This window comes from Theobroma cacao, chromosome 4 (assembly GCF_000208745.1).
Source record: "Theobroma cacao cultivar B97-61/B2 chromosome 4, Criollo_cocoa_genome_V2, whole genome shotgun sequence".
In the NCBI taxonomy this organism is placed as follows: Eukaryota; Viridiplantae; Streptophyta; class Magnoliopsida; order Malvales; family Malvaceae; genus Theobroma; species Theobroma cacao.
In genome coordinates this window covers 2,301,135-2,323,943 of record NC_030853.1, presented here as the reverse complement: position 1 = coordinate 2,323,943, position 22,809 = coordinate 2,301,135, and the positions used below count along the sequence as shown (strand labels likewise).

The 22,809-nt window shown below is 34.0% G+C and overlaps 3 protein-coding genes across 3 annotated transcripts; 1 reads left to right on the top strand and 2 right to left on the bottom strand.

Annotated features, from left to right (window-relative positions):
* Positions 13,628-14,794, top strand: LOC108661540 (uncharacterized mitochondrial protein AtMg00810-like). The gene has a single exon (XM_018118960.1). The coding sequence runs from the start codon at positions 13,628-13,630 to the stop codon at positions 14,792-14,794; it is 1,167 nt and encodes a 388-aa protein (XP_017974449.1).
* LOC18601018 lies at positions 17,926-21,359 on the bottom strand. The gene is made up of 8 exons (XM_007031822.2): positions 21,110-21,359; positions 20,984-21,024; positions 20,427-20,484; positions 19,525-19,618; positions 18,930-19,014; positions 18,789-18,854; positions 18,456-18,565; positions 17,926-18,329 (listed from the first exon to the last, which is right to left on the bottom strand). The coding sequence occupies exons 1-8, from the start codon at positions 21,201-21,203 to the stop codon at positions 18,317-18,319; spliced, it is 561 nt and encodes a 186-aa protein (XP_007031884.1). The 5' UTR covers positions 21,204-21,359; the 3' UTR covers positions 17,926-18,316.
* Positions 21,396-22,597, bottom strand: LOC18601017 (ribonucleoside-diphosphate reductase small chain). Its single transcript, XM_007031821.2, has one exon. The coding sequence runs from the start codon at positions 22,519-22,521 to the stop codon at positions 21,532-21,534; it is 990 nt and encodes a 329-aa protein (XP_007031883.1). The 5' UTR covers positions 22,522-22,597; the 3' UTR covers positions 21,396-21,531.

Sequence of the window (22,809 nt, the reverse complement as noted above, 5' to 3'; positions counted from 1 at the left end):
GAAAGGGTAACTAGATGAAATGAAGGATGTTGAATGGGCATAGTTGAAGCAAAGGTGTGTGAGCACTATTCAGCTTTGCATTGGAGATAACATGTTTAACCATGTTATTGATAAGAATTATGCTCCAAGGTTATGGGCAAAGTTAGAGAAGATTTACTTGGCGAAAAGTCTTTCCAACAAGTTGCAGCTTGGGCGAAAGTTGCATCGCTTAAAGATGGAGGAGAATGGAGACCTCATGAAGCAGATGAATGAATTTGATGGGATCACTGATCAGTTGAAGAAGGTTAATGTGAAGGTGGAGGAAGAGGAAAAGGCACTATTGTTCCTGACTTTGCTTCTAAACTCCTATGAGGTATCTGTGGAATCTTTGATATGTGAGATGGATACAATAACGTTAGAACAAGCACAAGCAACGTTAATGATTCGTGAAGCCCGAAAGAAAAGTAAGGAAAGGGTTAGAGATCCAAATGGCTTGGCATTGGTAACTGAGGTTTGTAGGAGGAAGTGAACCGGTAAGGGATCTAAGGGTGGCAAGTCTAGATCCAACAATATTCAATGTTTTCAATGCAAAGGGTATGGACATATTAAAAGGGATTATCCTACAGAATGGGATGAAAGTAACAAGAACAAAGATGAGTGTGCTTTCGTTGTTGAAAGTGCTGATTGTGATGTCCTTGCAATCTTAGAAAATATGGATGCAAATTCTGATTAGTATTTAGATTATGCTTCTGCCACTCACGTATGTTATCAGAAAGATTGTTTTGATTTATTTCAAGAAGGGGTGGCTGAAAATTTAACTTTGGGTAATAAGTCAATAGTAAAGGTCATAGGTCTCGAAGTGGTGAAAATCAAAATGTTTGATAAGGTTGTGTGCTCTTTGGGTGGTGTGGCCTATGTTTCAGGGATGCGTAAGAATCTAATGTCATTGAGCCTGTTAGACTCCAAAGGGTATGGATATTCTGCTTGTGATGGAGTGGTAAAAGTCACACAAGGCGACATGGTCCTGATGAGGGGAAATTTGCATAATGGTATATATCATCTAGAATGTGAGGCCTCGAAGGGATGGTAACTACCAAAGTGAGATTTCATTTGCCGATGAGGTGATGAAAGGTTCCCATGGTGTAGACGATGGTGAAAGGATAAAAAATCTTGTCAGTAGTGAATTGGAAGGGTCATCAAGGTCCCTTTCTGAAGTCAATTAGTGCCATTGACTTGGCAGCTACACAGGTGCATTGGCCGTTTTGTGGAATCGAGTGTTGGATCATGCTTGATTCAGTATGTGTAGTCGTGATAATTATAAAGGCCAATGATTTGGAAAGTCTTATGATTGGAGAGTTGTTAAAGGTGTTGGAAAGTAAGTAGAGTTAGGAAGTTGCAATTAAGTGCGATTGGTGGAAGAGGTTTAAAGAGTTTGAATTCAAGTCAAAGGTGGAGATTTGTTGAGTTTTAGGTTAACTAGAATTCTAGATCTTTTTTTATTAGGATTCTTGTTTATGTACAACATTGAGTAGTTGTATAGTTTTAAACTTCTTATTTCACATCGAGTCCTAATCACATCCTACTTTGGACTTTTATACAATAAAAGTGGATCTCTAGGCTTTAGAATTGTAAGTAGTGCTTTGAGAGCTCTAAAAAGAGAACACCTTGTAACTCTGTCTTTTGCTCTATGTGGAGCTAGAGTGATTTGGGTGAGTGTTCTTGGGAGGTTATTGAGGAAAAGTGTGCAAGGGATCTTGGGTTGGTTTGGAAAACCATAAAGGTCAATTTATTGTACTTTAATTTCTCAATAATAGAATAATAGTTTCACTCCGTGGAAGTAGGCAAAAGGTAAAACCACGTAAATTCTTGAATTTTTTTGTTTGTTTGATTTCTCTGAGTTTTATCTTCATTGTTTCTTGGGCAATTTCCACTGCATGTTTCCTTGATGGCATTAGAAATTTGAGATTCTTGAACCTCCCCATATCTTCGTTAAGGCTTGGACTTTGATTTTATGTTAATCAGCACAGCATTAGAGTAACAAAACTCTAAAAAATAACCCATTCAAAGGCATCTTTGTATTATGAAATTTCACTAATTCTTCTTAGGATGACAATAGTTAGACTCATGTAGATTTTGTTAAACAGAGCTTTCTGGCAATGGCAATGGACTATGAAGTTAAAGATTCACAAATCATGGTATTTCTTCAAGAATGGAGCAAACTGAAGCAAGAAGCATCGTTGGATTCTCAGTTCATCACTCTGTCAACCCAATTGAGAAAAAAAGGAACAAAAACTCGGTTACACATATTTGATAATCTGAAAGCTACCCATCCCGCTTAAATATACCATCAATTCTTCTATATAACAGGCTAACAGTGAAGCTAAACAGCAGTAATCAAGTGTAGACTTACCTTGGCCTAAATAAAGGAAACACCCTCAATATGATGTCGTTTACTCATTCAAATCATAAAGCTCCCAATATGATGCATAAATACAACATTACCGTCGAAGATAGAAGAACTAAACAGACTAGTAAAAGTTTTTAACTTTTTTTTAACTGATTGATCAAAAGACATTTTTAAACAACATAAATAAAATACAAAGCCAACCAAATTTTAACTCATTCGTCATGATCGGAGAAAAGAGTACACCAAGTAAGTGAAATCGCAATGGGGCCCTTCATCTCGTGAGATTAACTTGTTGGAGAATGTTAATCTCAGCCTCTTGACCATAGACTCCTTCTACCACCACCAAATCCACCATTATCCTAGTCGACTATGCCATCAGGAAACATTTTGTCAAGTCTGAGGGGAGGCTCGCAACTCCACCAGCTACTTAGTCAATCAATAGAAATCTTGATCATTTTAACTTTACCTACTGCTAAATCATCGCAGAGTTTCTCCTGTTACTGCTGGTGAGGTTTGGAGGGCATGAATTACTCTTGACATTTTGAGTTCTTGATGGTATGAGCCATGGAATGTAAAGTCTTGAGGCTTAGGTTTTTTTGAGTCTTTTGAATTGTGCAGAATATTCTTGGTTCTTGTATAGAACGATCGAGTTGTGTAACAGAGTATTGGCCACCTTTCGTAAATCCCAAGGAAGAGGTTTTTCGTAAATTAGCTTCAGTTTGAACCTCATTCGCCAAAAATATCTTCACTGTTTACGGATATATCTTTGCATTGTACTTGTCTTTTATGCAGGCATGGAGGCACTTGCAATAACTTAATTTGAAACAACATATGTAATGAGCTACTTGTAGAAGAATTGCAGAGTTCTGAATATTACACACATATATGCATAAATGTAACAATTGGCAAAACAACTTTTCTTCTATTTTGAAAGTCATACGGCATCTCTTATCAATGGAATTGTAAAATATAGATAGAAACTACAAGCATAGAAAAGAAAAAATGCCTGATCTTATACAGATGATTTTCCCTAGGTGCACATTGTTATAATTTTGGGAGAAAGAGAGTAAATGGCTGCTGGATGCAGTCTCTGTTTTATATCTCTAAAACAGAGTAGACAAAGAGAGAAGGCCACACTAGTTCATTCACATTCCACAAATATATACACAGCTTCATTAACACAAGTCATCAACAGATATAACACTTGTTAATACATGAGAAATAAGTGTAAAACATGTTTATCATAGTGACATGCATAGCTACACGTAGTAGTCTTCAACACTAAGCAAAACACACACAAACATGCAGGATATCTAAGTGGACTGTCACTTGTCATTTTGTCCACTTGACACATGCAAGCATTAACTCTAACATTCCCCCCTTAATGCTTGCATGGAGAATCTTTAGTTGATCTTTGGCTTGCTCAGTGATTTTGTCAACATGTCAATGAACTGTTCTTCAAAACTAAAGTGAGGAATGAGCACTTCACCACTTTTTTTAACATCACTTGATAGATAATACTTGACACTGATGTGTTTTGTTCTTCCATAGAAGATTGCATTTTTGGCAACAGTAATTGTTGATTTATTAACCACGAACAGCTCAGTTGGTTTTTTCTGAGGCATTCCAAAATGGAGGGGTACTTTCCTTATCCATGTGGCTTGGTTTGCAGTTATAACAACTGCCATATACTCAGCTGCAACAGTAGTCTGTGCTACTATTCCTTGCTTGTGTGAACAAATCTGAAACTTGTTCTTCCTGAGCTAAGACTTGTTGTGTTGATGACCTCTTTTTTCTTTCTCCCTTAACTCACCATGTTCCTTTCTTGGTGTTGTCTCAAACATGACTTTGCCTTTGAATTTTGCACTCAAGGCATTTTCAAAGACTTTCTTCACAACAATTTTACCTAGAATATTCTCATCCAACAATCTCACCTAATTTGTTGTTTGCATTAGCTCATCTCTGCAGACCTTCATCACTTCATTGTCTTTCATCTTAAGGACCTCAAACTCACTTAATGGTGTGTTTGATGAAAGAAGATATTGTTGTTTGCCATGCTCCAACGGTGGGTTATTGTTTGGAAGGTTGTGGTGATATTCAGAGGTTTGGTCCCTCAAGAACTCAAATTGTGCTCTGATACCATATTACAATTTTGGAAAAAAGAGAGTAAATGGTTGTTGGATGCAGTCTCTGTTTTATATCTCTAAAACAGGGTAGACAAAGAAAGAAGGCCACACTAGTTTATTCATATTCAACAAATATATACACAACTTCATTAACACAAGTCATCAACAGATATAACACTTGTTAATACATGAGAAACAAGTGTAAAACATGTTTATCATAGTGACATGCATAGCTACACGTAGTAGTCTTCAACACTAAGCAAAACACACACAAACATGCAGGATATCCAAGTGGACTGTCACTTGTCATTTTGTCCACTTGACACATGCAAGCATTAACTCCAACACACATGTTGTTTTCCCATAATGTAGCTTCCTCTGTTTGTTCCTCCTTGATAGTTTGTTCCTCCTTGATAGCTTCTTCTCCAAGCTTTTCACTCTTCCAGCTAGGTCTTATATAACAGTTGATTGCCTCTTTACTTCTACTATGAGTGTCTAAACCATATCTCTCAGCTTGTTGTTCTCTTCCACGATCATCTTAACATCTTTTTCCATCTTCACCATGCTTCCATCATTGTCAAAAATCATCTCCTCGACAGTTTTACGAGGCACCAGGTCGATTGCCGCCAAAGGTTGCTCCCAGTTTCTACTAGCAAACTCCCTCAAGGCCGTATGTAGAGGTGATGAAATGGAAGTCATGGAATCACCTATTTTCGATTGATCACCACATTCACTTGGGGTAGACACCATGATATCACGAATTGAAGCCTTGGACTTGTTTTTTACCAGATGATGCTTGCCATTACGATTCTCACTTGTAAGATCACGATAATTGATGCCCGGCACTTTACTCAACGCTAGCTGAAACCAGAGCCATCAAGAACCATTCCTCCGATGTTAAGGGTCCCAAAGAATTCCTCAAAAGGGCTGCAGATCAAGAGTGCAGCAAAAAGCAAGAGTCTTCATCACGGTAGCCAAGGTCGTTGGGATCAAGTTACTGATAAGCAGACGAACGTTGTCTTTGAAGGTACCGACGGCATATATCTCAACAAAGACGGTGAAGGTTTTGCTGAAAAGGAACTCAAGTGAGACCTTGAAAAGGAACTTGTCGTTCTAGGTAGGGTTTTCGCCACCAACACGATCAAGTCGAGTGCGAAGCTTGGTGGAAGAATCAACCCAAGCAACAGCATAGGTTTTCAAGTGGCAATGGGCAAGGCCGGCCCTAGGGTGAAGCCACCCAAGCAAGGGCTTTAGGCCTCCAATTTGGGAAGGCCCATTTTTAAAAAAGATTTATAATTTTATAATAATTATATTAAAAAATATAAAAATAAAAAATAATTCATCAAATTATTTGTTCTTTTATTTTTTTTAATTACGTGCCTAATAAATCTCAATTTTTTATTACTTTTTTATTTCTAGAATACTATTAATTCTCAACTATATTTTTTTATTTTCAATAAAGTAACAGTTACATGTATATAATTATTTCCAACAGCTTTTTTTTTCTCATTTATTTCTCTCATTTCCAATCAACACATTTAATGATTTCCAACTGTTATTTTTTTTTATATATAAAACTAATTATTTTTTTCAATGTATAATATCTATTTTTGAAATCTTCCTTTCTCATTTGCTCTTTTTCCTTTAACTTCAATTTTTTTTCAATGAATACACAAGAAGTCTGTTCTTTTATTATCTTCATAAAGCTGTGAGCCTCATGTGCGATTTACAATAAACATTCAACAATTAGGTACTATTGTTCTAATCTTTACATATTTTTTTACTTTAATTTAGATTTATATTATATTGCTATATTATTTTTATTTTATGTGATAGTTGATTTATTTGAATTAAAAATTTTGATTGTTGATTTTATATTAGCTATTTAAAAAATATAAGATAATTGTAATAGTTAAATATTTTCAGAATAATGTTAATAATTCCAGTAAGTGTTGCTTCAGGAGAAAGAAGTTTTTCAAAACTAAAATTAACAAAATCTTATTTAAGATCAATAATGTCTCAAGAAAGATTAAATGGATTGAATATATTATCAATTGAAAAAGAAATATTAGAAGAACTTCATTATAAAAATTTAATTAAAAATTTTGCATCTCAAAAAACTAGAAGGATAAAATTTTAATAATTTTTTTTAATTTCAATAAAAAAAAGCCTCATTTGAATATTTCACTTTAGGCTTTTGAACTTATAGGGTCACCCCTGGCAATAGGGTATATGCGATGGGTCAATAAGCCCTTGTGCAAAGATTAAGTTAAGCTCTAGAACTGTTAAGAGAGAAGAATGAAAATACATACACGTGATAAGCATGCAGGTGGAGCACGTGTTCAATAGTTTATATATCAGTTATCTAAACTATGGTTAGTTAGTGCAGCGGTTAACCATATATATAAATACTAAACAGTTGTAAAGTTTATTTTTTGATAAGAACAGAATGAAAAATCAGATTCAACGTTCTTCCATTGTCTAGATATCACTTCCTCTCTTCCTTACAAATTTTTGATTTGAGAAAGTTAATATGGTATTAAAACCAATGGGCTTCAATTTCAATTCATTTTCAACACATTACCAGTGATTATCACCGGTAATTTTCAGTTCACTTGGAGAATTGCGAAATTCCTTTTACTTCCCTATTTCTCAATTTTTGTTCTCTTTTGTCACGACCCGAAACCTCCCTCAGGCTCATGACAATCGCCGCAACGTCCCTGATTGACACTCATTATCCGGAATGCCAACCGGAACCCGCAAGGCTTATATATTAGTTTCTTTCCTTTCCTATGAGTAATCGTTGTTAATATCGAGTTTTTAGAGAATATACACTATTTTAGATCAAAAACAATCAAATAAAATTTTCGCCACACAGGGGTATTTGGGTCATTTTTTTCTCAAAAATTGTGAAACTGGCTAAAACGTAATAAAAAAGTAACAAAGCACATAATTCATAATCAAAAGTGAGTTTTAAAGTCTAAATCTTCATTTAAAACGAAAATACGGTTATTTGAATATAATAAGAAAATAAAAGAAATATTAAAAAAATATTCTATTTTCTTATAAAACAATATTTATAGAGTAATACGTGAATAATTTTTAGTGTAAAAGCTAAATAAATTTATATATACTTAAATACAGTAAGCCAAATATTTAATTTAATTTACAAAAAAAAGAGGGCCCCCGAATAAACAAAAGTAAAGAGGACTGTGAACCTACGGTTTGGAAAATGCAGATCCAATGGTAGTCCTCGATGAGATCAGCTATCTACAGTCTATACTGAACCTGAAATGGGTGGAAAGGAGTTGGGTGAGATTTTGCAATCCCAATGAGTAAACAGACATTATCATAAATATCTAAAGGCGAGTAAAATGGAGGCAAGTTTAAACAACAAATTTCAACCCATTTCATAATGTTTTCAATTTATTTCTTAAACCATAAAATATTTGTAATTTACCAAAACAGTTGTTAAGGCTTATGTCTTTTATTAAAACAAGGCTCAAGCCAAAACTAATCCTCGGGGATACCTTGGCCGAGGCATCTAACCGAGTCCGCCAAGGGTGTTAAAATATTCACACGTGAAACACATTTTTATTTTTAAAACCAGCCGTTCCTTGGCGTTGGCCGAGTTACACATTCACGTGGGGGTTCGACGTGAAGTGAGCTCTAATACTACCCCGGGAGTTACCCTCCTCGCCTCTACAACCGGAGTAACTATATAACTGGGTTTACCGTGCCCCTCTAATAGGCAGTCCACGGAAACCCGTCACTGCAGTGACTAACCCACCAATTTTAATAAAATTTCGACAGTATAACGTGGCTTTTATTTATTTATCCAGCCTGCATAGTAAAAACAACTTACATAAATTTCCCAATGCACTCACAAAATATAGCCACATATACTCATTTCTCATAAGCCATTCCTAGGAAAATATATATTTTTCAAGTCAATTTGCAGCCTCCAATTACTCAATTTCATAATCAATACAATATATTTTTATTTGTCACATTTATTCCTAAAACATCAAAAATCCCGTTTTAATCTCGTTTTCATTTCATAAAATACATAAAGGGCATTTAAAAATAAACTCTAGATAATTTACAATAATAATAAGTTTACTCACCGTTTGTACAAACTAAAAGCTTTCTAAGCGCCCCGATCACTACTCGTCGGGTACGACTTCTTTGCCTTTTCCGGAAGGCTCTCCTCCTAGACACATTACAAAAATTTACACAATTCATCACATTGATGCTAAATCACTATATAATTAACTTAAATCCTATACTAATGCATGGTATGAAATGCAATAGCCTAAAACGGCTTAAACGCGGTATTAACCTATTTTTGGCACTTTGCCCGATAAATTGCTAACGCGCTCCATTTTAGCTCTAAATCATCCCATTCTCTCTCCAACATTTCTAACCATTAAATATCAGCCAATAACCTTCTAAAAACAACAAAATCAGCTCACTCCCTTCCTTGGAAAATTCGGCCAAAAATGGGACATTAACTCGGTTAATTTTCTACTTTGTTTTTCTATCACGTTTAATCGTTTTTCATCATTTTCTCTTCATTTTCCTTAGAATAAAATCAATTCATCATCATTGTACAGCATTGAGCATCCAGCCAAGAGTGGGTATTGTGAAAATTTAATGATTTCTTGCCCAATTTAATTTCTAAACACATTTAACTAACTAAAACTATCAATTTAACTAAAAATCAAAACCTAAAAATTTCAATTTCTCTCCCCTAGAATTTCGTCCAGCCCTTGATATCACTTTTTGATCTCTCTCCTCAAGCATGCTAAATGGAAATAAAGGCATAGGAAAGGTAGAAATCAAGCTAAAATCGAAAAATCTTACCGTTAGACGCGTAAACGGTCGAAAACCGCGAATTTCCCTTTGAATTTTCTTGTTTCTCTTTGGTTTTTCTTTTTTTCTTCCTTTCCTCTCTATTTCCTCTCTTGTTCTTCCTTATGGCCGGCCAGCACTTAAAATGGGGTTTAAATGGGCTGACTTTTCATTAAAATAATATTATTTCATTAAAAAAATGCCACGTGTCACTTTCCCATTGGCCCATTTTTAAAATTTCATCCATTTGTTTCCAAATTTTCACCATACACTTGTCCCACATATCCATAGCTTAGATAAAATTCTCAGACTTATCCAAAGTCTCGGTGGAGTAATTTTTAAAATTTACACTTTTACCCCCGTAAAAGTCAAAAATTACATTTTTGCCCCAAAAATTGAAAAATTGCCCATAGACATATTTTTCATCCCTTATAATCATACCATTTTCCAATTTGTCATATTTGATCTAAATTCTCTCAAATCTCAAATTTTTGTCCGTGGGTGGCAACATTACGATCTTGCCCCTACACTCCAAAAATCACCAGAATTAAACTTTTTCACTTCCGATCATTAAATTATACTCCAAATAGTTAATCTTGGTCAAAAATTTTACTCCATGGTCAAATTATTATCTTAGGTGGCAAAATGACGATTTTTGCCCCTTAACATCAAAATTTCTAATTTTACCCCAAATAAACCCTCGAACTCCGCAACAATCATTTTTTAGTCATTCTTGGACTATAAAATATTAAAATTTCATCCTACAATTCCTTATTTGAACTAGTTCGAGGTTAATTCAATTTAAGTGTACCGTTAGGTACAATATCGGGTTTCGTCTATTCTTAGGTGTTTTTCTAGCGTAATAACATGCTACTCAATGCATGTATGTCATGACATGTATTTATAGGATCGGGTTTTACATCTTTGTTGCAACCCAGTCGAATCTTATTATTGGATTTGCTTTATCTCTTTAATTGATATGCTGAATGGCTGTCTCTTCATCAAAAACCTCCATTTCTCCAATTGAGGACCCTCACTCACCATATTTCATTCACCAATCTGATAGTCATGGTTCTGTTGTTATAAATCCCAAGTTGACTTCTGCAAACTATGCATTTTGGAGTCTTTCGTTTCTACTTGCACTGGCCATTCATAATAAGGCTGGTTTTGTGGACGGATCAATTGGGGAACCCAAACCAACTAATGAAATGTTTGGTTATTGGAGCAGGTGTAATAACTTGATCTTGGCTTGGCTGTTTGAGTCCCTTTCACCAGAAATTGCATCAACAGTCTTTTATATGAATTTTGCTTGACAGATATGGGAGACATTGAAAGAGCGTTTCTCTCAACCAGATGACTCACAGATTTGTAATCTTCAATTCATGTTATGCAATATCACACAAGGGACCAGATCAGTAGATCAATATTTTACTGAGTTGAATTCCATTTGAGAAAAGTTAAGAAATTTCAGGCCTCTTCCTTATTGTGAATGTGGTGGCTGTAACCACAATTGCTTCAAGAAATTTGTAGACCAACACAATAAGGACATTGTCTTTCGTTTCCTTAATGGGTTGAATGAGTCTTATTCAGCTTTAAGATTACAAATAGTGATACTCAAGCCCTTCCCAACTCTTAATGAGGCTTATAATCTTGTTCTTCGAAGGAATCACAAAGATCATTGCTTTTACAATCACAGCCTTTAGTTGAGGCATCTGCCATGGTTTCTGCTTCTGATGGAAAGAAAAAGAAAAATATGCAACTTGTGTGTAGTTATTGTGGGAAAAAGGGACATTTAAAGGATAAATGTTATCGAGTCATAGGATTCCCAGAAGATTTTAAATTCACTAAGTCTAAAGGGAGTTTCAAAAAGAGTGGAATTACATCAGTTAATAATGCAGTTGCATGTTCAGGAAATGGACAAGTTGATGATGTAGTGGAAAACCTAGTTACACATTTATCTCTTATCAAAGATCAGATTCAGAAATTGATGGCACTAGTCACTGAGCAAAATGGTTTAGAAAATGATCAGGAGTGTTCTTCAGCAATTAAATAGCAGAATAAGCCCTCACTTGTTAACTTGACTTTAGTAGGTATGATTTCAAAACATAGTTGTTTTTCAATTACCAACATCATACCAAATCTGAAATTTGACACTTGGATAATAGACACTGGAGCTACAGATCATATTGCTTGTACGTTGCATCAATTTAGGACATCTAAACCAGTTCATAACATGTTTGTGCAAATGCCTGATAATACCAAAGCCATAGTAACCCACATAGGTACAGCTCATTTATCAGAAGGCTTGGTGTTAGAAAATGTCTTGTTTGTCCCATGCTTTAGATTTAATCTAGTGTCAGTTAGTAAGTTAACAGAAAATAAGAAAAATTTCTTACTTTTCACTAACAATTCCTGCCTCATTCAGGATCTTCCTACATGGACAATGATTGGTCATGCTAAGGTTGTCAATGGGCTGTACATCATGCAAAGATTCTTGAGTGCACAAATACCAACAAATTCGAAGGACAGAATTCTTGGAAAGTGTCACAAATTTGACAATTTTAATTCTGTTGTTTCAAACTCTTCTGTAAATTTCAATTATGGTTTTACAGTACCTTCCAAAACTATTTGTTCTAGTTTTTGTGAATTTTTGAGTGGCAATTTCTATCTTTGGCATTATAGGCTTGGACATGTTTCCTCACAAAGAATAAAACAAATCCACATGTCTTGTTCTGATGTGAATTTTTAGCATGATTTTCAATGCAATATCTGTCCATTAGCCAAACAAAAGAAATTGCCTTTCCCATCTCATATTCAATCTACCACTACCTCTTTTGAGTTAATACATGTTGACATATGGGGACCATACAGAACACCTACATTGAATGGTCATCATTTCTTTTTATCTATTATTGATGATTACACAAAATTCACTTGGTTATTTCTTATGAGGTCAAAGTCAGAAGTTAGTACTATCATTCCATTTTTTTATCAAATTGTCAATACTCAATTTGAAAAGTCAATTAAACAATTAAGGTCTGATAATGGTTCTGAGTTTAATTTGACTGATTTTTATTCCAAATATGGTATTGTGCATCAATTATCTTGTGTTGACACCCCACAACAGAATGGAAAAGTAGAAAGGAAGCATCAACATCTTTTAAATGTAGCTAAAGCTCTTCTTTTTCAAGCTTCTTTGCCAATAAAATTCTGGGGAGAATCAATTCTTACTGCAACTCATATTATTAATAGAGTACCATCACCAACCATACAAAACAAAACACCTTTTGAGCTACTATTTCATAAACCTCCTACATATTCACATTTCAAGGTTTTTGGTTCATTGTTCTTTGCTAGTACCTTGACTCACAATAGGCAGAAATTTGACCCTAGAGCAAAGAAATGCATTTTTATTGGTTATCCTATAGGTGTCAAAGGTTACAAGCTTTATGATCTAAAGGCTCATAAGTGTTTTGTTTCAAGAAATGTCATATTTTATGAAAGTGTTTTTCCATTTCAAAATTCTGATAAAGGCCATGTTGATACAAATTCATCACATCATTTCAATATTCCTATACCATCATATGATATTTCTTGTTCAGATAATATCATCCCTCCCACTAATGTAGAACCTACTTTTTCTTCTTTACCCTCTTTTGCTTCTTCTAATTCTAATTCTACCACTCCATCTTCCCCTTCATCACACAATCCGAACCTTAGGAAAAGTAACAAAATCAGACAAGTTCCTAAATATTTAGAAACTTACCAGTGTCAATTACCCTCCTTTACTTCTGCTGTCACAGCTCATCCAATTAGTAAATACTTATCTGTTAATCAACTTTCTTCCAACCACAAAGCATTTACCTCATCTTTGTCTCATATTGTTGAACCTAACTCTTATTCACAAGCTATCCAACATACATAGTGGAGAGATGCCATGCAATCTGAGTTAGATGCTTTGGTTGAGAACAAGACTTGGACTATTATACCTATGCCCATTGATTTCAAGACTATAGGTTGCAAATGGGTTTACAAAGTTAAAGTTAGAGCTTATGGCAGTGTTGAGAGGTTTAAGGCTAGATTGGTAGCCAAAGGATACAATCAGAGATAGGGTTTTGATTATCAAGATACTTTTAGCCCTGTAGCTAAGCAAACCACAGCGAGATTTTTTTTTGCTTTAGCTACTGTTCATAGTTGGAAGTTGTCCCAATTAGATATTAATAATGCTTTCCTTCATGGTGATCTTTTAGAAGATGTATATATGGAGATACCTCAAGGTTTTGAAGCTAAGGGGGAGTGCCCACTTGGTTCAAAATTAGTGTGTAAACTTCAAAAATCTCTTTATGGGCTTAAGCAGGCTTATAGGCAATGGAATGCTAAATTTACAGAAATTTTAATGCAATTTGGTTTTTTACAGTCACGATCAGATTATTCTTTGTTTACTAGAACCACTGCTGATGGTAGTTTTGTTGCATTGTTGGTGTATGTTGACGACATACTAGTTGCTAGTTCTTCTATGCAATCTGAAAATGAAGTAAAACAGTTTTTGAAATCCAAGTTCAAGCTAAAGGATCTTGGTGCACGTAAATATTTTCTCGGAATAGAAGTTGCAAGATCAGAAAAGGGTATATTGTTGTGTCAAAGAAAATATGCACTAGACTTAATTGAGGAACATGGCTTATTGGGAGCAAAGCCTACATCTACACCGATTGATTACAGTCATAAACTCACCATAGCTAGTGATGATGATTTATTGACAGATAGTTCCAATTATAGACAATTAATTGGAAAATTATTATATTTGACATTCACTGGGCCTGATATCATGTATGGGGTGCAAGTTTTATCTCAATTTATGGATAGACTAGGGAATGTGCACTTGCAGGTAGCATATCGAATATTAAAATACTTGAAAGGTTCTCCTGGTCAAGGCATACTACTTTCTTCATCTTCAAAGTTACAGCTTAGAGCCTATTGTGATAGTGATTGGGCTGGTTGTCCATCTACAAGAAAATCTGTCACGAGTTATGCAATATTCATTGGTGATTCCCTAATAAGCTGGAAATCGAAAAAGCAAAGTGTCACCGCAAAGAGTTCGACTGAAGCTGAATATAGAGCCATGTCTACTACTTGTTGTGAAATAATTTGGCTGTTATTTCTTTTGAAAGATTTTGGAGTTAGTCATTCTGATGCAGTTGATCGGTTTTGTGATAATCAATCAGCTTTAAGCATGTGTAAAAATCCAGTATTTCATGAACGTACAAAGCATATAGAAGTGGATTGTCATTTTATTAGAGAGAAAGTGCTTGCAGGGATTGTGAAACCAAGTTATATACGGACAGATTCCCAACTTGCAGATTTATTCACCAAGGCAATTCCAATTTTTGCTAAGCAAGATGAGCATTTTGAACATCCATGCTCATCTTGAGGGGGAGTGTTAAGAAAGAAGAATGAAAATACATACACGTGAGAAGCATGCAGGTGGAGCACGTGTTCAATAGTTTATATATCAGTTATCTAAACTATGGTTAGTTAGTTAAGTGTAGTTAATGCAGCAGTTAACCATATATATAAATACTAAACAGTTGTAAGGTTTATTTTTTGATAAGAACAGAATGAAGAATTAGATTCAACGTTCTTCCATTGTCTAGATATCTTTTCCTCTCTTCCTTACACATTTTTTATTTGAGAGAGTTAATAAGAACAAGACTCTTTTTCTCCAGTGTTGTGATTCAAGTCTCTTCAGGTTGGTTCTTACTTGAAAAGAAAGAATTGAGAATTGGTTTTTCCTTTTGGTGATAGAAATTAGAATCGAGATTAACAATACTTGATTATGTAATTTGTAGCAATAGTTTGGTGGTGGAAGATAAGGTTATTGATATTCTATCAAACTTGATTAACAATAGTTTATTAAAATTTAAACTCTTGTATTGACTTATGAAGCAATTTGAGCTTAGCTTTCATTTGTTTTGATGTAAAATAAATTTTTAAAAATATTTTCAAGACTTATATTTGTTTAGAAAGCAAAAAAATTATTTTAAATGTAAAACATTCTACGAGTCAATGAAAAAAAGGGTCATTGAATACGGAAAATATCTTATGTCTACGAGGAGCATAAGAAAATATCTTATACTAAGTCTAAAAATAAAATTTAATAAATATTAATAGTTAACTTAAACTAATTAAAAAATAAAAAAATATATTATTATATATTTAACTTAAAATTTATTTTAACTTTAAATATTAATATTTAAATTATTCAATATTATAAAATTAAAAAAATTTTTAATAAAACTATTCAATGCAATTAAATTTATTATTTATAAATTGTATAAATCTTACTAATAATTATAATAAAAATTATTTCAATGATACTCATTTGATGAATATATATAATTATAGATTTTGGATATCTTAAATAATTGATAAATATTGATTTTTTTTATAGTGAATACACATAAATATCTTACAGATAAATATTGATATTTTTATAAACTTATGTTAAAAAGTAATGAGATACTAACACTGTATAAGAGTTAAGGATAGTATAAACTATTATATTACACTAATCATTAAATAAAATACTCAGATACAACATTAATCATTAAATAAAATACTCAGATATGAGCATACTTAATTGATATCTATAAACATTCATTAACCAGATTCAAACCCGTTAACCAAATCCAAACAACTTAATTGATGTAAACTATTTTTCATCTAAAAAAAATAATTTACCTAAAGAAAGCATTGAGTTCTATACAAAGCAGATGATAAAAGTACTATTGGTCTATACCCATACGATGCAAATGAGGTGTGCGGCAGCTAGCAATATTTACTACCAAGTTGACAGGCCATTCATCCATCCAGGTTTTACCATTTCAATCTTATGGGTCAACAATAATGGATAGCCCATACCTCAAAGCCGTTAGAAAAAGTATGACTGAGGCGAAAGGTAAGAATGTAATCCTTGGTTTGAAAGCTCCTGGTTGAAAATAAAGTAACAGAATTGATAGAAAAATTTATAAATTTATGTGGGAAATAAGAATTGATGAAAAGAGATCACACTAAGAAATTGAAGATTTTAAAAACAAAAAATTGACCTCAAGCCTGCATGTTTAAAGCGAAACAAGTCCACAAAGTCCAAACTCAAGTCTGGAAGCCTTTAAATTTAACCAAGTCACGTGTTAATCAACTAGAGCTCCACATGACACAAAACTATCACTCCACGTGACGTAAAAATAAGACAATTCTTTTTATATATAATTATAGATACGTAATTGAATGTTTTAAAAAACATTATTATTGATTTTATCTATTTTTTGTATATTTTTATTTTGATCTTAAATTAGTGAAAATCAAATGACATCATTGTTTTATAATCAATTATTATTTATCATCTTAACACTTAAATAACTTCACTAGTGATTTTCACATGACCATTCAAACAATATAAAATGTTTTCAACAGTTTATCCAAATAACAAAAAAATTAAATTTTTTTATAAAATATTTTACACCAAAAAAATTTCTTCTCAACAAATTATTTTTTAATTACCAAACAGACACTTAAAATTTCAAATTCAAACTTAATCTCAATTGAACTCAAAATTACTTAAAAATTTAAAATAAACATTATATATATTATTATTCCAAAAAATATATATATTAGTTTCTCATTTTTAAATCTTATTTTTATAAAAATAATTAACATTATATAATATTATTTAAAAAAAAACTTAATTCGGTTGAAATTAATACAAAAAGGTAAGTTATTTGAATCAAAATATTTAAAACATAAAAGAGTTAAAATCTAAAGTAACTCGTACGTAAATTTATTTTATAAATATTTAAAATAATTGAAGTTTAGAATTTTATTATATAAATTATATATAATTGTTAATTGTCGTTCTCAAATTGAAAATAATGTAATAACCTACCTTCAATCTTTTAATATTAGCAAATTAGTGTATGGCCATGAAACCATGATTTTACATGTGATTGCTGTCACTAAATTATTTAGAGGTGCAATCCACGTCTGAATGAGAAGGAAGAAGATTTAGTAATTTTTCAATTTAAAAGATATCATTTCATGGACAAATCGTAACATAGAGTACTAATTACAAAACTTGTTTAATTAAAAATTATGTAAACACTATATAAAACTCAACCAACATTTAATAAGAAATAAATTTTAATTTATGCATTTTTTTAGTCAAAATTAAATTAACAAATTTAAAGTAAATTTTATATTTAGATAATTTATAAATTAAAATAAATAATTTATCAATTATAAATAATACATACACTAAAAAAATAATGTACAAATAAAAATAAATTTTTTCTTCAAAAAAATAAATCAATTTGAAAATATTCATTATCTATAATCATATTCGAATAACAAATATTCTAATTAAATTACTAGCTGTACTTTAACCGAACTATTTATGAAATATCTTAATCTTACTTCAACATCTCAAATACCTGTTTACATACCCATTACCATATTTACTCAACCATCTCCTCGAATGTTAAATTGATCAAATAAATTTTTAGGAGATTCAAATATGCATGCCATCTTTACATATGTCATTGCTACATATGCATGCCATATTATATTCAATCTAAAATTCCAGTAAGATTCAAGTATTTTCACATGACAGACCACTGTGATTGATAACCCACTCAAAGATAAAAATGAAAAAAACATAGGATTAGATGAAAACAGCTTCATCAGTTTTTGCTTTAAAACAATAACCCACTCAAAGGCATCTCTGTACCAGGATATTTCGCTAATTGTTCTTGGGATGACAACAGCTGGACTCATGTAGATTATGTTAAACAGAGCCTTCTGGCAGTGGCAATGGACTATGAACTTGAAGATTCACAAATCATGGTATCACTTCAAGGATGGAGCAGACTGAAGCAGGAAGCATTACACTGTTGGATTCTTAGTTCATCAATCTGTCAACCCAATAGACCAAGACATCAATTGAGAAAACTAAACATACCACTGAAATATACCATCAATTCCTATATATAACAGGCTAACAGTGAAGCTAGACAACAGTAAATCAAGTGTAGACTTACCTTGGTCTGAATAAAGGAGACACCCTCCTTCGAACAATCTCTTGAATCTTCTCTGATGACAAAATTGACGCCTCACTGTCAAAATTAGCATCTTCCATCTGATTGTGTAACTGCAAGGAAACAAGCCATAAGGATCACCTAGTTTTATTCAACTTTTAAAGTCTCATCACTCTGAATGTCAAAGTAAAAAGTTGCCGCCTCACAAATTAGGTTAGTTTAGCAAAACAAGTCATCCATGTGCCTAGCTTATAGAAAAATAAAGAAGTCATCCATGTGCCTAAAGGTCCAATGCTCTAGGCTCTATAGGACAACAATAAGAATGCAGGCACCTACCTTCTCAAGGATTGCAGATTGATCATCCAGGTGAAATTTGCGCATGTACTTGAGCATCTCCAGTTGCTGCAAAGTTTATTCAGCTTAAGAAATCAAGCAGTATTCTTTTCATACTTTTACCAAATTTTGAAAGGTTACTACCTGTTCCTGTAGTTTTTGTTGAATATCAAGCTTTTCAGCAAATTCCTCAGGTCCAAGCTCAGCTTCATCACAGGCTAACTCCTCTCTGTTATTTCATGGAATAAGTGTTGGCAAGCCTAGATATCAAATCTCACATACCAACATATAACTACTCTATGATGAAGGAAATTAAACTGCCACTTATATACAAAGAAGCACTCTCGAGATATCAATATCATGAAAAAGGAGGTAATTTTGATTTCCTTTGCTAAACATAAACCAAACTATACCAAAACACAAATGAATCAACCATGTTACAGTGATTACAGACTTGATACAATAGAAACTCGAGATTGTGCATGAGCAACGGCAGAAAGCCTCCTCAGAGTTTTTCACATATCTGAAGTTACATCTGAGACTTGTCCCGCTTGCAGATCCAAGAATGATTGTGGATTGTTCAAAACATTTATGATAGGTCATGCAATATTTTCCTCTTCAAAACATTAGTGCAACTAAAGCCAAGTCACAACTTCAAAACTGTTAATGTGCACATGTGCATTCACACACACACCCACAGATACACACACCAAGAGAGAGAGAGAGAGAGAAAGATTACTTGGCAACAAATCTGTAATAGCGAATCATCAGATCCTGATCATTCTCATAAGTCATATTCACCTTTCCCAGGCATGCAAGACCAAAACCTGGATCTGTAGCAGAGAAATTATATGTAAAACACTGCCAAAAGCTAGGACAAATGCAGATCAATGATTTTGCTATCACTTGATTCAGCTCTTGTAGACTGATATAAATTACAGCTACAGAAGAAAACCATTAGATTCTCAAATTAACAAAGACGGGGAAATTCTCTGAACATATTTACAAAACAAGGTAATATCACTTTGCCCTACCCTCAAATCCAATGTCAGTTTAAAAAGAGATATTTACGGAGAGTCTACCAGTAAATTATCTTTGCAATAGAAAACATGCTTACTGGATGGAGTAAATGAACAAGTTCCTATTCAATTAAGTATGATGCTATAACCAACAGTTACATGAGGTTTGGATGTGCTTTCTAATGATATGTTAAATCAAAAAACCAATAAGCACTAAAATGCAACAGCCAATCTCTATTTGCTGAAAAGGTAAACATAGAGATAGGTTAGAGTTAACGACAATAGGATCATGGGGAATAAGGAGGACTATGGGGAACAACGAGCTAAGTTTGTAGGTCTAGTGTTTCTATTTTGTGTAGGAAGTTGCGTCCAGTCCCAAGAGACTTGTATAGTGTTTCGATTATGCTTTTGAGCAGCTTTTGATTTATTTTCTTCGTCATTCTCACCAAGGCTAGATTCTTTTGCCAATAGGAGTCTTCGTCCATCATGGATAAAGACTTGTTATGGCCTACTAGCTCTTGGTCTATTAAAAACACCATTTTTCAAAGAAAAAAAACAATAATAGGATCATATAAAACTTAATTATAGTTGAATCGTATATTTCAAAATAGAACATACTTACCAACCCCCATCTCCAAAAAAATCTCTTCCTGGATTGCAGTAGTAACTGCAACAGGTTCCTGTAGAAGGATTTATGAAGTTTCAGAAAATGCAGTTAACAGACTTGACTCAAACTAATCAACATCATCCCCATAGGAACTTTTTATAGGTAAGACAGTTTAATATCATGTCTGAATCACAAAGTCCTGCTTTCATGTCTACAACTCAATGGATTGCATTAAGTGAATCATGCATATCAATCACTCTTTAACAAATTTTCTCTTGACCCTATTTGCATACAACTTCAAAAATTAGAACACGCTATAAGCATATTTAGAGGAAATAAAAACATAATAAATAATTAAAAAGAAACCCACTTAAACCAACATGATGAACTAAAATTTTGAAAAAATGGGTAACCATTTGCATTATCACAAATGAAGAAGACTCAAATGGCAGTTATGTATGTAGTTGAACCTCTCAACCCTTAATCCCTAACTATACAAGCTAAGAGCACATTATAAAATGAAAAATGAATTGATATTCAAACCAAAGACTTGGATCAGGGATGGCATTAACCTGCTTGTCATCCACAGCTTCTACAATTCTCTTCTTAACATCTGCCAAGAGAAGGGAAGTGCGACCAATTAGGCAGACAACTAATAGGATAAAGAACAGCACAGTGAAACAAAACATGAAAAGTACCGCGCTGGGAAACAAGAACAGAGAATCGATCAAAGAGATACACCAACTGTTCCCTGGATAGCATCCCGTATTTCTGCAACTGGGCATTCGCCATTGATGGAAAAATTTCAAAGATTTGACACCAAATAAAGAAAAAATACAGCCTTCTTAAAATTTGAGGCCAAAAGAATAAGCCATGTCCTTTTCTACTTCAAATCCCAAACCTCCCCAAATTGTTGCATAATTACAAAACTACCCTCATTGATATCTAATTGGAGCATTCATCTGCAGAAAAGATACAAGAACGAAACAGAACAGTGAAGGTTTTATAACTTTTTTCTTTAACTAATTTATCAAGCAAGAGACATTTAAAAAAATAAAAATCAAATACAACGCCAACCAAGTAAAATTAAAAAAAAAAAAGAAAAAATAAAATAAAAACCCTAAAAGTCTTCATCCATCTTGAACTCATGGGTCCCACCATTTCCATTCAAACTCGACATGACCGCCGCTTTCTGGTACTCTCCAACTCTTTTCTCGAAGAAATTAGTTTTACCTTGCAACGAAATCAGTTCCATCCAATCAAAAGGGTTAGCCACATTGTACATCTTCCCGTACCCCAACGCTCCCAACAACCGATCTGCGACGAACTCGATGTACTGACTCATCAGCTCTCCGTTCATCCCAACCAATGCGCACGGCAGAGCATCACATACAAACTCCCTCTCTATATCCACTGCGTCCCTCACTAACCCTCTCACGCGCTCTTCGCTCAGCTTTGACCGGAGGAGGGAGTACAGCAAGCAAGCGAAATCGCAATGGAGACCTTCATCTCGTGAGATTAACTCGTTCGAGAAAGTTAATCCAGGCATTAACCCGCGCTTTTTTAACCAAAATATAGCGCAGAAACTTCCAGAGAAGAAAATCCCTTCCACGCAAGCAAAAGCGATTAGCCGTTCGGCGAAAGTTTCCGAACCGTCGATCCATTTCAACGCCCACTCGGCTTTCTTAGCCACACACGGCACTGTTTCGACGGCGTGGAAGAGCCGGTTCTTTTCGTTGGAGTCCTTGATGTAAGTTTCAAGGAGGAGACTATACATCTCGGAGTGGATATTTTCGATGGCGATTTGGAAGCCATAGAACGCACGAGCCTCGGCGATTTGGACTTCCTTCATGAACCGAACGGCGAGATTTTCGAGGACGATGCCATCGGAGGCTGCGAAGAAGGCGAGGACGTGAGTGATGAAGTGGCGTTCGCCATCGGTAAGAGTTTCCCAGTGGCGTAGATCCGACGAGAGATCGACTTCCTCGGCGGTCCAAAAGGAGGCTTCGGCTTTCTTGTACATTTCCCATACTTCCGGGTATTGGATCGGGAACATGCAAAACCGGTCCGGGTTCGAGGCGAGCAGTGGCTCTTCTGGAATTGAAGGCATTTTCGAAGGGTGATTTGGGAAATAAACAGAATTTAGAGTTCTTGAAGAAATGCTTTCGATGATGAGGAATCTGGAGAAGGAGAGAGAGGTGATTTATAGGACAGAATGAGCGCGGGATTTCGAAATATTTTTGGAAGAAGCTTGCGGGGGAATTTACCGGGGAAAAGGATAATTAAGGTATTTGAAGAAAATATAGCTACGTGTCTTGTTTTTATTGGGTGCGGGAAATTTAATGGAGCGGATAACGGTCGGGCGTCCAAGGGAAGCTTTAATTTTTTGAAGCTTTAG